General features: G+C 37.3%; 1 protein-coding gene across 1 annotated transcript; it reads right to left on the bottom strand.

The window, feature by feature from the left end:
* Positions 1-1,238: 1,238 nt before the first annotated feature.
* Positions 1,239-2,745, bottom strand: LOC121228044 (uncharacterized). Its single transcript, XM_041111169.1, has 4 exons — positions 2,597-2,745; positions 1,911-2,199; positions 1,697-1,753; positions 1,239-1,610 (listed from the first exon to the last, which is right to left on the bottom strand). Exons 1-4 carry the CDS (start codon positions 2,743-2,745, stop codon positions 1,239-1,241), a joined length of 867 nt encoding a protein of 288 aa, XP_040967103.1.
* Between the last annotated feature and the right edge of the window lie 9,643 nt (positions 2,746-12,388).

The raw sequence follows: 12,388 nt of genomic DNA, 5'->3' as shown, positions 1-12,388 counted from the left end.
ATATGAGGTTACCATGATCTTGTATTGTTTGTGGATGATTGAATGTTCAAATGTGCCATGTTAATGGTCAATAAAAGTAAGCATGTGAGTTTGTTATTGAGGGTGGAAATTGGCTTGGAAAATAGCCTAAAAATTGACCACACTGGCCATGTGTCCCTTACATCATGTACTTTAGTTTCGAATTGGCCATACGGGCTGTAACACAGCCATGTGTCTCAGTTGTGTAAGGGACACGGCCTGGAGGCACGGGCATGTGCCTTGGCCATGTGCCCTTATTTTTGTAATGACGTCATAAACAGTGAGTTACATGGGCTGAGGACACGGGCGTGTCCTGAGCCACACGGGCGTGTGACCCTGTTTAAAGATGAAATTTTCTAATATTTCCAAATGTTTCCAAAGTTCTCAGTTTAGTCCTGAACCACCCCCGATGTATGTTTTAGGCCTCGTCATCCCGTATAAGGGATGTTATGCATGTGTATGAAAAGTTTTAATTTGGATGAAATTTTATGGCCTGGTTTTGTATAAATGTTTTGATGAACCCTGTTCCAAAGTTGGATACGGGTAAGGGGTGTTACACATAATGTCCATAACGAGTCCTAAACACTGTCTTAAGCACATCAGCCTCCTTAACTCTCAACTGGTGAAACCCCAATCGTAGATCAATCTTAGACAAAAATGAAGCACATCAAAACTAGTCAAACATATCATTTATCATCGGTAGGGGGTACTTCTTGATGGTCAGCTTATTAAGTTGCTAGTAGTCGATACACATGCACATGGATCTATCCTTCTTTTTCAAAAACAGCACTGGTGCTCCCCATGGAGACACACTAGGTCGAATGAATCCGCGATCTAGTAACTCTTGAATCTGAGCCTTAAGCTTCACAAGCTCTTTCTAAGCCATTCTATAGGGGGCGATGGACACTAGAGCTGTGCTAGGAAGAAGCTCAATCCTAAACTCCACTTCTCTACTCGGAGGTAACCCTGGAAACTCTTCAGGAAACACATCTGGAAAGTCTTTAACCGTCCTGATATCCTTAACCACTAAATCCCTATAATCTGGGACACTGATGTAGGCTAGATATGCCTCAAACCCCTTATGAACCAACTTTTCGGCCCTTAATACAGAAATCATATTTTATAAATAATTTCGATGCTTCCCAAATGCTACTACCTCGCAGCCCTCCGTAATTCTCAGTACAACCCTTTTTAAGGCACAATCTAGGCTCACTCGGTGCCTAGTCTATTCCCAATATCACATCAAACTCTCCAAAAGGCAGTTCCATCAGATCAAACAGAAAGATAGTCCCTTGAACCTCTAGAGGGACATCCCTAAACAGTCTATTTACCCTTACTGATTGCCCCAACGGACTCAGTACAGTCACCTCACTCGTAGTGCTCTCAGCCAAGGTACCCAAATTCTCGGACACAGTACAGACTATATAAGAGTGAGTGGATCCTATATCTATCAATGCAGTATATGGTACATCATAAACAAGAAATGTACCCATGATGACATCTGGAGTATCTGCCTCCTCACGACAACAGGTAGCATAAAATAGAGCCGGCTGCCTCGCCTCAGCCTGACCTACACCTCTGCCCGGTGCTCTCTGACCACAACCCAATCCATTACCACCTCTGGCCTGAACACAGCCTCTCGGTGGATACTAAACTACTTTCAGAGGTGGTCCAGTACCAGTACTCGGGGCTTGTATCTAGTCGGACCTCCGCGGACAATTCCTAATACGGTGCTCTAATGAACAGCACCTCAAATAAGCCCCAGTTTTTTTCCAACACTCGCCCTGATGGAGTCTACCACAGTCAGTACAAGGCGGCTGTCCAGTAGCGGCTATAGGAACCCCAAACTTGATCGGCCCATCAACTCTAGCCTTTTTCTTAAGCATCTAAACGGAATTTGAGGGCTCTGATTCCCTCTTATTCCTACCTCTTTCTCTGTTCTGGCGCTCCACGTGCTTCACTTCTTCGGCGATCTTCACCTTATCAATCATTGCAACAAAATGCTGCTCCCTCTTTGGAGCTATCAAAACCTTCAGATTATCCTTTAGGCCATCCTTGAAGCGAACACATCGCTCATACTTAGTCGCCACCATACCTCCCGCATAGTTGCTCAGTCGCATAAATTCGACCTCATACTTGGCCACTGATTTATCACCCTGGGTCAAACTCAAAAACTCTCTCCTACAAGTATCCACATAATTGACACCTACATACTTCATGTGGAAGTTAGTCTTGAAGAACCCCCAGGATAGTTGATCGGGCTGAGTGTCCTCCTTAACCGTAAACCACCACTAGTAAGCCTCATCTTTCAATAGTGACACTGCACCCTTTAGTTTCTGCTCGGAGGTGCAGTCCAAATCGTCTATGATCCTCTCTGTGGCCTCAAGTCCAGTACTCACCCACATTAGGGGCGATCCAAGCGACACCCTTGAATATCTCAGTTGCATTAGACCGGAGTCATTCCGTAATCGACCCTTGGCCTCTAACTCCAGTATTGGCCCCAACGACCCTTTCCAAAATCCTCAACATGGCCTGGGAAAGTGCATTGTCCTTAGCCACTCAATCATGAGACCCTGACCCAGACCCATTCTCTGTAACAGGTGACATCAGCATCTTGCTAGTGTTTAAATTCGACATATCGCCTAGTGAAGAGGACTTAGCTTGAGCCCCTCTACGGCCTCTACCACTGCCTCTTGTACCTCGTCCGCAAGTACCTCGAATGCTCATTATCAAATCATGTTTGTCTGTATTTAACTATTTTATGCATCAGTTTACAATTTCAGTAATTTTTTAACAAATTTTTTATACAGAAAGGTATTAGTAATTCGGGTTCGTTCTCGTACAACGCAGTGTCTATCAGTTTAACTACAGTCTCAGTGTACACTATTTTGAGTGTTTTTAGTACAGTCCATCTATGGTAGTCTTAGTATATACAACCTATAACAGTTTCAGTCAAAACATATAACAGTTATAGAGAACTCACGGAATCGGCGCTGGAGACTCAGTGTACCACACGTTCAATATAGTATTTAAAAATTAGTTAAAAATAAGTTTTTCTTTTTAAAACCCAAATCCACAGCCAAGTTTTGCAACTTGACTCTGATTCCACTAAATGTAACACTCCAAATCCGGCCTAGACATTATGGCTGAATCTGGCAATGCCACATAATAGCGTTTGAAATTAAGTTGTTACGATAAAACAATTTTCCATTTTTTTACACTCGTTAACCCCAAAATCGTTACCTATCTAGTCGTTCGTTTTTACACATTTCATTGCGGAAGCTTTTAAAAGTCGTTTTTAGTAAATCGCATGTTTAGACAAAACGTTGCCTTTTTGAAAACTGAGTTTTTAAATGTCATGGCAGATATAAATCCACAAAAATAAATAATAACCCAAACTAAGTAAAAGTCCCCGAAAGTCCGCAATTTACATAAAAATTACCCAGAATATAATTAAAAATTAAATACCTAAAGTTGGAGAAAAAGTTTAGGTTTGTGTGGCCACCGCCAAGTCCTCTGTTGCACCGATTCGTCAAGTCTGGGGATTACCTGCACAGATTAAGCAGAAGGAGTGTGTTTACGTAAACTCAGTGTGTAATTCTCCGTGCAAACAAACAGCCAGTATATAAAATAAGCTCAGTCTAGGCCTAGCCCTTTTCAGTATCAATGATAGTATCAGTTAGGGCTTTAGCCTATCTCAGTGCAAAAGTAGTCATGCATTTGGGCCTTGGCCCATTACAGTATCAGTAATCAATACAATAACAGATTATGCAATAAACAACTATACCTAGCTAGCCTCTACACACCATCTCCGTCTAACCCTACACTCCTTGTGGGGATATCATCAACCCATCCATTCCTACACTCTAAAATAGTACCGGAAGCGGAACTAGACAGTAATTTGTAGCTGAGCTACCAGTATATTAGGCCTTAAGCCTTTCAGTACACTTCCTCCACATATATCATCCCATCCCCATGCAATGCAACATACAGTCATGGCATGCTATCACATAATGTCATGCATATAATTAGTACAGTATTCTAATCATGCTCAATAAACAGTCATACATATATCATTTAGTCAATTAGGGATCAAAGCATTGCTTACCAACCCTACAGCAGGTTCACAGTAGACTCGGATGACCCATGCAACCTTAGCAAACAAATTAATAAATTGAGCTCACACGCCAATGTGATCTGTCCGTGTGGGCCCACACGGCCTGGCCCAACATCCCACACACCCGTGTGGTGTACCCGTGTGGGCCCACACAGCCCAATTGCTTGAGCCCATGTCTTGTACACACCTCACCGGCCATCACATGGTTGTGTCATGCGCCTGTGTCTTGTGCGAACCACCTGGCTCGTCGATCACACGCCCGTGTATTGCCACGTTGCCTACCACACAAGCGATCACACGCCCGTGTGACATTGACAATTTCATTTTTTGGCTTTCACCAATTCTCATTTTTCGTGTTTTCAAGTACACACCTATATCGTTTTTAATGCCTAAACACTCTTGAGCATTCCAGTACCTAAAAATCAACATTCCAGAGCTCGAATTAACAATGTTCTCGAAATCTAAATCAAACTCTATTCACACACGAAACCTTAAACCACTAAACAACATGCATGAGAACTTACCGCTGCCACACAGAACTCCGAACACTCAAACCTTAACAGGAACCCCAGCCAAAACTTGCTCTTCGCCTAAAACAAAATTAACAAAACAACTCTCCATCAATCATTAAGTCGTATAACATGAAAACTTAACAGAAGCATGACTTATCGAACGCACATACAACCCAAAGGAATGATATGAATTCAGAAAATGGATGAAAAAGGGAAAAAAAGAATAGTGGAGAATGGGAGGCAAAATTTCGGTAGTAGAGAAGAAAAAGAAGAACATGAATTCTTTTCTTTTTTGAAATAAAATCCCAAAATAAGATATTTAACTAACCCTCCACTACTCCACATCCTAACCACCCACTCACAGTCTTTCAGTACAATCGGAACTCTTTCAGTCATAGGAGCAAAAACAATCTCCCTTGCCTACGCAGGGATTCGAATACAAGATCTCCAGTAACTTGACACTCAACTTATCCACCAGACCAACAGGCCCATTCTGATATAAATTCCCTAACATTTAAACTTAAGCCTACTAAGCAAGAGCAATGCTTTAATTAAATAAAACAAAAATTTGTCCAAACCAAGGCTTGAACTTGGGACCTCACACAGACACCCAGAACACTTAACCACTAAAGCAAATACACAGTTGTGTCACATTTTAACAGAACATAAATATGGGATTTTGGGGGCGTTATAGCTGGCCTTGAAATGTGGAAAAAGAGGTTGATGGTTGCTTGATTCATGCTTTGTTTCATGCATGAATCATTCAAGGGGTTAGATGGTTTCTTGGGTATTTTTTGAAGGCTAATTTATGATTCTTTTACAAGTGCAAGGATCTCCAAATAAATCTTCCAAAAGCTAATTTGGGGCTGCTCATATGCCTTTGCTGAGTTTGGGTTATTCTCCCCTTTGTTGGATGATTTTTGACACACAATTCATAATAGACTTAATCCTTTTAAACAACCATCTTCCAAGTTGGGTTGCATGGAATTCTAATATCCAATTTAATGAGCTTGTTGTCCATATGATGTATAATTTAACTTGTGCTCATGTGTGATATTATTTAACTCCCATGCTTTCTTAATTTAACGGTCCATCTGCAAAAATTTGAGTAAAAATTAACATCCAACATAAAATAATAAAATAATGCAAAATCTATACTATTTGTATAAAATTGTAAAATTCACTTAATTTACTTATAATGTCGTATTATGAATAACAATACCCAATTAGATATCAAATACTTGAGATTAACAGAAATTGTAAGGAAAAAGGTGATATAAATAGCTATAAATATATATATATAATTAAGAGTTTACACACCTATCAATTAATAGTATAGTTACAGTGAACAATATATCATTCCCATGAGGACTACAAGTACTAGTAATTATCATTTTTCTATTATTTAACCAAAAAATCTGAGTGATTAATTAAAGACTAAAATTAACTAAATTAATTAACTAACGGACACAACAAAGAACAAATCAAGAAAATAAATGATTAACAACCAAGAAGCAAAATAATACCAAGGAAAGAATTCACTTAGATCTCATCTATTACTATCAATGTAACACCCCAAACCCGGCCTAGAAGTTAGGCCCGAATCTGGTGTGTCACATTGAAGTGTTTTTCAAAAACCAAGTTCTCATTGAAAACCCTTCTTACTACTCAAAACCTCTGGCCATTTTAAAACTTGTGAAACGTTAATTCCCTTAAAACCTTACTTGGTGCAGTAGCTTACTTTTAAACAGTTGCAAAAACGAGATATTTTGAAAACCAGTTGTTGTTTTGGAAAATTGTGCCCTACTTCTAACAGATATTAAGCATACTAAATAAATTTCCCAAATAACAGGTTAAGAAAATAAAGAGGCCTTAATACAACCCAAATCAAAAAACAAAGTACTTAACTAAATAAAGGAAATAGAAAAACATGTACAGTTGTGTGGTCATCTCCGAGTCCCTCTGCGACACCGATCCACCTAACGCTGGGATTACTTGCACAGTTAATAAACGGGGTGAGTTTATGAAAACTCAGTGTGTAATCCCCTTACTAGAGTAACAGTCAATAAACAGACAGAATTCAGAATCAGACTGGGCCGGAGCCTATTACAGTAACAGTACAGTTCAGTTCAGAGCATACGTGGGCCAAAGCCCGTTAGAATATCATATGGGTCACAGCCCATAACAGAATCAATTGGGTCTAGCCCATCTTAGCCTCAGTTGGACCGAAGCCCACATCGTAATAATATCACAGTAATATCATACATGCAATGCTGTGCAACCCACCCCAATAATCCAACCGCTACACACCAACTCCGTCCCCCGGTACACATCATGTGGGGATATAAATATCAACCCACCCATCCGATACACATCAATGGTAGCCTGGTTGCGATACTACCTTCATTGCAGCAAGATTCTAATCAAATATTAGGCTTAATAGCCATCGGTGGATCCACGATCGTCAAGCAACCATTCGATCCTCATATACTTCCTCCGTTCCATAATTCCCAACCCATGCAATATGTCGTGTATGTCATGCTCAATCATCACACGTGTATATAGAATGTCCATACTCAGTAACAGTCTTTTAAACATATATTAAGAGCATATCAGTCATACAACCACAGTCAAGTCAATTAAAACGCAGTCATACATTCATAATCAAATTAGTCAAATTTGAAGTCTAAGTCGGTCATTTACCCTCAAGGGTAAAACAGTCATTTTACCCTACAGGGGTATGTCGGTCATTTTACACTACAAAGGTATTTCGATAATTTTACAAGTCGGGGGTGTTTCGGTAATTTTACAAATCGAGGGTATTTCAGTAATTTTACAAATTGAGGGCATTTCAATAATTTTACAAATCGAGGGTGTTTCGATAATTTTACAAATCAAGGGTGTTTCGATAATTTCACAAATTAGGGGTGTTTTGATAATTTTATAAATCGAGGATATTTCGATAATTTTACAAATCGAGGGTGTTTCGATAATTTTACAAATTGAGGGTATTTCGGTAATTTCACAAATCGGGGGTATTTTAGTAATTTTACAAATCGAGGGTGTTTCGATAATTCCACAAATTGGGGATATTTCGATAATTTTACAAATTGAGGGTATTTCGATAATTTCACAATCGAGGGTTTTCAGTAATTTTACAAATCGAGGGTATTTCAGTAATTTCACAATCGAGGGTATTTCAGTAATTTTACAAATTGAGGGTATTTAGGTAATTTCTCTTTGTTATGGGTTTATTACTTACCTTGGCCTATTAACAAGTCCTCATTGGCTAAAGTGAACAGATACTATGCACCAGGTAGGATTCTAGAGAAGAGGAGGTGAGTCATTAAGACCGCTTAAGTTCCAAGCTCTCCCTAGATCCAATCCTAAACATGCATATACCCATTGCCACACCTTAACCTTATGACTCGTCCACGGTCTCGATTAATTAATTATTTAAGTTTTATGTCTGCTTGAGTAGTTACCAAAAACTAGGCTCACAACCCTTTTTACTAAACACTAACAGATCCACACTAATTCATTTGACCCTTTTAGGCCCAATCTCGTTCACATGGCCTATCAGGCCCAATCACATTCATATGGCCCATTAGGCCCAACTACTTTCCACCTAACAGTTAGATTTACACAAACGGCCCCAAGAGCCCATCGGGGCCCAAAACAGCCCCAACACACGAGAACGCTCGTGGCGGCTTTCAGCTTTTGCCGATTTCTAACAAAGAAGGGCATGAATACACACCTGTTTATGAGAGTGCGCCGAAGTCCATGATCACCAACCTTGGCACATCCTGCATTGGGTCTTAATCACCTTTTTCTTTTTCACCAACTCATCTGGTTTGCTCTATTTAAAGCCAGCTTCTCACCAATTCCCATATTAGCTTCCCGATGTGGGATTACTTTCAACCATTAGGAAAATTCCTTATTTTCTTATGACCACCTCAACCATAGAGTTCCAATCTAACTACACCTCCTACACAGCTCAAACAGTAAAATAAATACTCTATTACGCATCCCAAGACTTGAACCTTAGACCTCACAGTTACACAACACGCCACCTTGCCACTCCACCACAGACTCTTTCTATGTCATATTTTATCCTCAACTAAATATAAGGTCTATAGGCCAAACTCCAAGTTCTTTTAAAAGAAAAACCAAAATAAATTGCAAGAGCCAAAACTTGAACCCAGGCTCACTTGCAACCTTAATGACGCCACAACCACTAGACCACAAGCTTCCTTGTGTCATTTATTTACCACAATAATTTAAAAGGCCTTCATCTAAGCACCCAGGTTTTATTCACTTATTACCAACATTTTTGCTAAAGCCCAGGTTTGAACCCAAGATTTCTCTAACACTTCTAGAGCCATTAACCACCAAAGCAGACATTTAATTGTGTCATTTCCTTGTACAATTAAATGCTTATATATAACCTCCTTACGGACCCATACTAAAGGCCCAATACTTCTAGGCCCAAATTTGAGGCATTACAATCAATCTAAATTATGCAATTTCTTTACTTAGTATCTTGATCTATAGAAATTCCTAAATTATGCAAATATCTTTTTCGAGAGTAAAAGCAACTAACTCTAGGTTGATTAATTGACATTTCTTTCTAATTAAAACTCCTATTATCACATTAACTCTATCTATGGATTCTTCTATTTGATTTGACTCTAAGCCAATAGATTTATGTCGTCCTATTTCTAGGATTACATGCAACTCCACTCACATATGCCAGATCTACTCTTAAAAAGAGTCTTTTCCTCCTCTTATTTATGTACATCAAATATGGATCAATACCCTAGAAATATTAAACCACAAATTAAGCACACATAATTAAGAACAAGAAACTAAGTCTTTATTGTGTAAAATAAAAATCAAACGACAGAATCCATCATAGTGTTCATCTCCCCTAGGTATTTAGAAAATTAGTTCATGCTTGAAAGCAAAAACAACCAAGAAAAAATATAACCAAAAAAACTAAAGAAACTCATGATAATCTCCTAATAAATCAATTGGAAGTCTTCAATCGTGATGGAAATCTACTTCAGAGTTGGCTTCAGTAGTGTTTTTTGAGTTGTTTTCTTGACTATTCTTTGACGACTCACTCCTATCTTCTTATTTTTGTCATAAATACGTATTAAAATGCCCAAAAAACCTAAAAGTTGTGTTTTTCTACTATTTGAAATGGCAATTCGTGAAATCAACATAGCCGTGTGAAAGAGGCCAACTGTGTGGCTCTTGTAGCTTGCTCCAATTTTTTTTATTAAGCATCAAAACATGAATTTAAAGAATTAGGAGTATAAAATTCACAATCAACATTGAATAATCACCCAAAAATGCATTAAGAATGAGATTAAAATAAATTACTTTTAGCACTTATCACAAAAAGGTTATGTCAAATCACAACTTTTAACTTGGGTAGCAATGATGAATTGCTAGATGCATGGGTGGAGCCAAGGGAGGCTGGTAGGGACCCCGCCCCCCCTAAAATGAAAACTTTCACATTTAGTCCTTTTATAATTTTAAAAATCTTAAATTAATAGATGGTAAAATTACACTTTTACCCCCCCAAGATTGAGAAAAAATTGATTTAATCCTTTAAAAATAATAAAGATATAGGCTATCAAAATAGTGAAATTTCAATTTTGCTATCATAAAAATATACAATTTTATTTTGGGCCCCCCTCAAAAAATTTTCTGGTTCCGCCCTTGGCTAGATGTCACTTATTTCTTGTAATGTAAGAAATGTTCTAGTATTACTCCCAACTTTACAATATCCCACAGGGTCATACCCTATAGTTGAAACGAACAGAATCCAAATATATTTGGTCTTATATTTAGTTGTCACATGAATTAAATTAATTTTGAATTAATTTAATTTGATAGTTAAATATAAAAAATATTTTATGTACAAACTTGTTGTACACAAATAGAGAACATAGATATAATTAATATATAAATTTGATTCATACAAAATATTAATTGTATATATTTTACATAATTTATTAATAAAAACAGTTATATTAATTAATTTTGGTCAAAATATAAAAGACATGGAAATTAATATTCTTTTGGAAAGAATATAATTAATATATATATGAATTTGATTAATACAAAATATTAAGTGTATATGTTTTACCGAATTTATTAATATAAATAGTTATATTAATTAATTTTGGTTAAAATATAAAAGACATGGAAATTAATATTCTTTAGGACAGAGTATAATTAATATATGAATTTGATTCATATAAAATATTAATTGTATATATTTTACCAGATTTATTAATATAAACAATCATAGTAATTAATTTCGGTCAAAATATAAAAGACATGAAAATTAATATTATTTTGGAAATAATATAATTCATTTTTCTAACTTTTCATTAATAAGGGAATAATGCTATTCTTTTGAAAAGAATATAATTCCTTTTTCTAACTTTCCATTTGCCTTCTATATTAATTAGGGAATTATCTTAGTTTTCTTTCATTAATAAGTGATATCAAAGAGGATAAAATGGTGATAATCCCTTAGTGTGTTGAGGTTACCAAATTAATAAGTTAAAAGTTCTAGCAACCGTTTTTAATTCTCTCTAAAAAGTTCAAGAGAAAGTGGCTATTCATTTTTTACAAGGTGGACTTTGTAGAGGCCGAGACGTTTTCGTTGTGGCTTGGAATCGACATCTAATCAACAGCATCCTTTCAACACTTTTAGTAAAGAATGTATATTTTTAACCTGATTTGTTCCTCATACATGGACCCGTGGTTGATGACCGTAGGAATAATTTTTCTGTTACGCAACGCAGCATACCGACGATCCAACACCAACAATGCCATTGGAAATTCACTAGAGTGATTGGAAAGTAACATTTTAAATAAAATAACATTTTAATTTATTTTCCACCATTTTGGATAAACATTGTAAATAACAATTTAAGTAACAAAATCAGTAGAACTCATATTGAAAATTCATTAAGTTTAACTATAATAATATGCAAATTACGCATACTATCAAAAGGACCGATGAAGTGGTTCAAGGTGAATACGGATGGAGCGGCTAGACAAGATGAGAAATTAGCTTCATCAGGCGGTGTGATTTGGGATTGGAATGGCCAGTGGGTCATAGTGTTTGCTGGAAGTATAGGCGCTTGTACAGCTTTGGAGGCGGAGAATGATGGTCTAAACTGGGCGAGGAAGCTTGGCCTACGAAAGGTGATTTTGGAGCTAGAAAATGCATCTGATGTTCATTTGCTTAAGAATCCAAATAGTGCTACATTGAACACTACTTCGTTGAGATCTATTGCTGGTATAAAGAATCTGAACTGGGAACTAAGATTGCCTATATTTACCGAGAGAGCAACAGAGTGGCTAATGGTTTGGCAGCAATAGCAATGGGATGTCTTTTTGGCCTACTGGTTTTTCGTGAACCGCCTCTGGAGTTGCAACAGTTTGTGCGTGATGATGATCATGGAACTTCTTGGCCAAGGCCTGTAACATAATTTATCAAAAAAAAAAAAAACCTATAACTTTGCCATCCTTCGACGAAGCGTGAGTTCTAAAGAGGTTTTTGGGTAGCACAACTCGGATTTAGTCCATGAAATATATGAAGGTGTGTAAAGATATTTCAAAATTTCAGATGTTGGATGTCAAAATTCCAATAACTCTACGTCCAATTGAAAAAGAAAATTCTTTTTCCTCTAAATGAATTGTTTAATAATTT

The sequence above is a fragment of the Gossypium hirsutum genome, chromosome A04 (assembly GCF_007990345.1).
Source record: "Gossypium hirsutum isolate 1008001.06 chromosome A04, Gossypium_hirsutum_v2.1, whole genome shotgun sequence".
NCBI lineage: Eukaryota > Viridiplantae > Streptophyta > Magnoliopsida > Malvales > Malvaceae > Gossypium > Gossypium hirsutum.
This window is presented reverse-complemented; position numbering and strand designations above follow the sequence as displayed.

Excerpts from the sequence above, each read along its gene's own strand:
- LOC121228044 (XM_041111169.1), bottom strand. The coding sequence starts at position 2,745 with ATGAGCATTCGAGGTACTTGCGGACGAGGTACAAGAGGCAGTGGTAGA. Across the intron at positions 2,200-2,596 it reads GTTACAGAGAATGGGTCTGG|GAGAGAGTTTTTGAGTTTGA; the intron begins GTCAGGGTCTCA and ends GGATACTTGTAG. Across the intron at positions 1,611-1,696 it reads GATACAAGCCCCGAGTACTG|AGAGCACCGGGCAGAGGTGT; the intron begins GTACTGGACCAC and ends GGTTGTGGTCAG.